Genomic DNA, 5,281 nt, shown 5'->3' with positions numbered 1-5,281 from the left:
GACTGGAGCTTTAAGAATTTGGTCCAGATCTCAATGCTGTAGGTTTTATTTGTGCTTCTGTCTCTATATAAACACAAAGACACGTTAGTCACAGTCTGTGAGAGTCGCGTGCAGTCTGTGCAGCCGTCTGGTGGGAACACGCAGCGCACTGGCAGGGCCGGAAAGTGGGGGGGCCAATGGCCCCCTGGCCCCAATGGTTCCAGCGCCTATGACTGCACACACGCTCGCCCTTACCTAAAGGTTAAGAAACTATGAGTTATTTACCCTAAATGTAATCAGCCTTTCTGGAACTGAAAACCTGGAGTTTCAGGCCAAGTTAACTCGGAGTTTGTAGAGTTTACTAAATCTTCTTTCTGAAAAGATTACCTTTTGAAGCCAAACCAATTCAAGATGGCTGCCACAGCCAACTCACCTTTTGAAAAGACTAAAATGGCTATAACTCTTACTTTAACAGACATTGAGTGAAGATTTGGTTTGGTTCAAGGTTAGAGTCATTCAACACACATACACTGAGTGCTGCAAATGTACAGAACTTTTAAAATGACAAAAATGTAAGATATTGATTAAACACAAAAACATTTGTCGAATTAATTAACGAGTGGCTCCTGTAGCTGCAGTTTATACATAAATAACTAACAGTCAATGCAACCTGTCAAAAGACTACAAGATCTGAGAAGTCACTTGCAAAGCAAATATTAACAGTTCTATCCTGTGTGTTGGATCATTGAAAAGTAAGAAGAAGAGTAAATCTCAGCAAGGTGCAGCATCATTAGGCTCATTGATTAATTAAACCCTGACTGACGAAGCTTTATTGTAAAGTCCACCAACTCTGGAAGCTCATTTGTAAAAGATTCCCATCACTCCATCCAGGATGTTTATCCTGCACTCTCTCTGCTCCTGGTGGAAGGCGGACGTGTTTTTTTTTTTCTCTCTTTCTCTTTGTCTCCTGAACGCGGTTTGGCGGTCTACGCTCAAACAGTGATGTTACGGGAGCAGAATCGCAAGTTGGATGCTATCCTTCTACAGGACAGCAGACTAAATGCGGTTCTGGGACTCAGGAATGAAATGGGATAAATCTTGGAGAAAGTTGCTTCCTTGAATCAGGCGGAATGTACCTTGAATTTGGCTGTTTGGATTCACCATTGAGAAGTATCAGCAAGACTTTCAAGGCAGACAGAAAACATAAGTCGGCCTGATCCAAAACAATTATTGTTATGTGAATCTGGCTCCCTATGCCCGCCTTGGCCAGCTATCTTCAATTTCTCCCCAAATTTTATGTAAACAAGATGCTTTGCCCCCTCCCTTGCCTAAGGACATCTGTGGATCTGCTCTGGGCTGGCTGATAAACATTCCATCATATTATCAAAGACAATGGCCTCTGTGACGTGATTCATGGACTTCTCTACAAACACACACACACACACACACACACACACACTCATACAGCACACCCTACACTGCCTCCCATCGCCACTACACACACACACTCATTTTCCACCGTCTCTGCCTCATCTCTGTCACCCCACTCGCACTCCCTCCCTCCCCTCCTTCACTACCATAGTTTAGTTATCTTAGTAATTATTATGTTGGCTGTTTAGCGGGCCTTAGTAGTGTTAGTTAGTCTCTTGGTATCTCTAGCTTAGCATTATCATGTTTTCACTTAGTTATCTTAGCATTTTTCATGTTGGCTGATAGCGGTCCTTTTTTGGTACTATTAGTTAGTCTCTTGTACCTTTAGTTTAGCATTATCATGTTTATCCTGGCATTTTTTATGTTAGCTGTTTAGCAAGCCTTTGGTACTATTAGTAAGCCATGTTGTACCTTTAGTTTAGCATTATCATGTTTCAATTTATGTTAGCTTATTTACCCTTCCTGTACATTTAGTTTTGTTTAGTTTATCTTAACTCATATTTTAGATATTGTTAGATTGTTAGATTCCTAGTTCAGCTTTACCTTTATCATGATTTCATTTAGATTATCTTAGCAACTATTTTGACTATCTTAGCTCATGTTTAGATATGTTTAGTTTGATATGATGTTTTTACAATGTTTGATATGATGTTTTAATCTGTATTTAATTATGTACCTGACTGTTGTTTCTATGTTGTAAAGCACTTTGAATCGCCTTGTTGCGGAAAAGTGGTGAAGTGAAGTGTACTTCACTTCACTTCACTCATACCAGCTTAGTGTGTTTAGCTAAAATACATACAGTTCCTCATTTTTATTTGTGGCAACTAACGATTAGCTTGCAGCTGCAGTGGCTGGGTGTGGTCAGGCTCAGCTGTGAGGAGAGGTGAGGTAATGGCTCAGGGAATGGCAGCAGGTGACAGTGATTGGCTTTGATGCAGCGTGTTTCCAATTAGTCTGCCTATGTGCAGAGTGCTGAGGGCCCTGAGGAAAACAAATCTGAGAAGCAGTGTCACTGCTCCTTCCTGTTTACAGGCACGGTTTGTGAAAAATTATTGGCTGAGTAGTCCTTGAAGGAACGCATATTGCCCCCCAACTTTCATGCTAGAGTTGTAGCCAATTTGGCCAAACCTTGAAAGTAGAATTATGCATGAAATATGCAATACCTTCAGATCTCACACTCAGAATATGTTGTGAGATCTTTTTTATCCTAGTTTACCCTAATTAATTGGAGTTTATTAAATCTTTGTTTGATTTTCCTTAGCTTATTTTAGTATGACTTAGTTTATTTTATCCTGCTTTATGGCTTTAGTTGAATTAGCTGAATTAGTGTTATCTCCTGCCTGTGTGCTTTTACATTAATCTGTGTGTTTTCATGCATGATGCTATTTTTATGACCTTAGTTGAATTAGCTGATTATTTTGAATAATTTTTTTGAATGAATCACTATTGCTTGTTTTCATGATGTCTTTGTATTTTTGTGTTTTCGTGATGTAAAGCACTTTGAACCTCTTTGTTGCTGAAAAGTGCTATATAAATAAATTTGACTTGACTTGACTTAAAATACTTCCATCTACAACCACATAAAGTTTTAGCTCAAAATTTGTAAAATTGACTGAGTTGTAGCCATTTTTTTGTTTTCTAAAGGTCATTTAGTAATGGCAACTGTTCTGAATTGAGTTGAATCCAAAGCTCAATCAGTTGTAGAGGTAATACATGGATTTAGCTATTTAGTAGTACATCTAATGACTATATCCTGAAAATTGCATTAAAATCTGTCCAGTGATCTTGTGTAGTCTGTTAGTGCTCAGAATGTGTTTTGGGGATAATTCGCACCTACTGCCACACCAAATTTAAGCTTAAGATTTGTCAAACTGACTGAGTTATAAATATTTTTGTGTTTTCAAAGGTCTCTCTTCTCTGTCCAAAATATAAACTATTTGGTCTCCAAAATGGTGTCCCTTATCCTTAAGTGTAGGAGAACAGCTGAGTCCTGTCTTGACAAGCTGCTCTCCTGTGTTGAGCCATGCGTCTGTGGAGAAGCTGTTTAGTTTCTCCAATACAAAGGTGCGGAAATTATTATTAACTAAACAGACAGAGAAGACAGATGGTTTGAGAGGGGAGTCAAGGAAGCCATTTACATTAAATGAGAAAGACCAACTTTAAACAGAGGAGGAGGTCTCAGATTTCAGCTTTCTAAAACCTACAATGGAGCATTAAGCCTGATACCCAGTTAGTTTCACTCTAACTCACACCTTCAAACATGTGACCAAAACATCTCCCTGTGAGCCAGGCTAACAAAGACCCTAATGACCCTCAGGAGGGAAGGGAGGAAGATGTAGCTGCATAAATGGAGTATTTCATGCAGTTCAAAGCTTGGAACTTCATATTCTCCAGTGAGCAAGATGCAGGTAAATAAAACATGTGTCTGCTGTGGGAGCTGTGGATGGTTACCTGCCTTGTTTATCTCTATGTGGCTCTGTACTGGACGTGACCTGTCCAGAGTGTACTCCACCTCTCGCCCAATGACCACTAGAGGTAGGCACCAGCACAGAAAACCAGGGGAAGCCAATGAATGCGTGGAAATGGTCTTATCTTAATTTTAATATCTAGGTAAACTTACTACACAAATTTTATTTAGTAGGAGAGCTAAATACTAGTGCACTAAATTCCAGCTAAATATCTGTAAAACTGTGAAAGGTTATGGACATTTTTGCGTTGTGTAATCGGATATGCGCCAACACTGCAAAAAATATATACACACACACAGGCAAAAAGCCATTATAATTTCCTTGCCTTCAGTGGCAGGCAATATTTACTATTAGCTGACCTGCTTTAGAGCAGAAAGTAGAACGTAGAGTTAAAAGGTAAAACTCACCTTTCCTTTGCGTGTCATACCGTCTTCTGGTGTTCTGTTCACCAAGAACCCTCCAGGCTGAATTCACTTCAACAAACTTGCTCACAGCAGACTCTGCTTCTGAAGAAAGCTCTACTCCAAGACGGTCCGGGTGGTACTGCAAAAACACACATTTCATTCTGTGCAACTTTGAAAACAATCAAACTTATTATTAAATTATTATTATTGAAAACATCAACTTATTATGTCAAAGTAAGACTGTGGAAAAGAAAAGATACGTTATCTATTTTGTAAAGTCAGAAGACATTTTTTCACTAAGAAGTCTGGCCCTTTCACCTTCAGAGGCAGGTGATAATAAGCCAGTGAGCTGGAGCTGACTCTCAGCTCTTGGCAATAATTGGTTTATCTGACCTGAAGCTGTAAGTGGAGCAACAAAAAAGATGCACAAGTTTATCCTTAGAGTATTTTATCTTCCAACGTGCCCCACATTTTCAGTTAATTTCCAATTAAATGCAGTTTGTCAAGAACAACTTCACTGCTCACATGACAGAGAAAAGAAAGCAATGGACAAACTAGAGAAATTGCATTTCCTGCGAAAATGCAGTGTGAATGCTTTTTTGCTGAATGATTTGACTGAAAGCTGCTGAAGAAGCTGAAACTAGGCGGAACAAACCCTTAAAACTGCTGAAAAATGCTTAAAAGTAACAGAATAATCCTTAAAAATAACAGAACAATACTTAAAATTAGCAGAATGATCCTTAAAATTGCAGAACAATCCTTGAAACAGCACAAGAATCCTGAAAAATAGCTGAAAGAACCTTGAAAACATCCCAAAAAGCAGAACAGAACCTAAAAATAGCAAAACCTTAAGAACGCCTGAAAGGACATTAAAACAGCAGAACTATTAATAAAAAAGCAAAAAAATCCTTAAAAACAGCAGAACAGACCAGTAAAACTTCAGAACAAACCCTTAAAACAGCAGAACAATTTATAATAACACCTTAACAACCCTTAAAA

General features: G+C 38.7%; 1 protein-coding gene across 1 annotated transcript in view; it reads right to left on the bottom strand.

The window, feature by feature from the left end:
- dnajc24 (DnaJ (Hsp40) homolog, subfamily C, member 24) overlaps positions 1–5,281 on the bottom strand; it is a 16,080-nt gene that overhangs the window by 6,582 nt on the left and 4,217 nt on the right. Inside the window, exon 3 of the mRNA XM_017440281.3 lies at positions 4,286–4,421. Within this exon, the coding sequence (XP_017295770.1) occupies positions 4,286–4,421 (136 nt within the window). The remainder of the gene's footprint in view (positions 1–4,285; positions 4,422–5,281) is intronic.

The sequence above is a fragment of the Kryptolebias marmoratus genome, linkage group LG11 (assembly GCF_001649575.2).
Source record: "Kryptolebias marmoratus isolate JLee-2015 linkage group LG11, ASM164957v2, whole genome shotgun sequence".
Lineage (NCBI taxonomy): Eukaryota > Metazoa > Chordata > Actinopteri > Cyprinodontiformes > Rivulidae > Kryptolebias > Kryptolebias marmoratus.
This window is presented reverse-complemented; position numbering and strand designations above follow the sequence as displayed.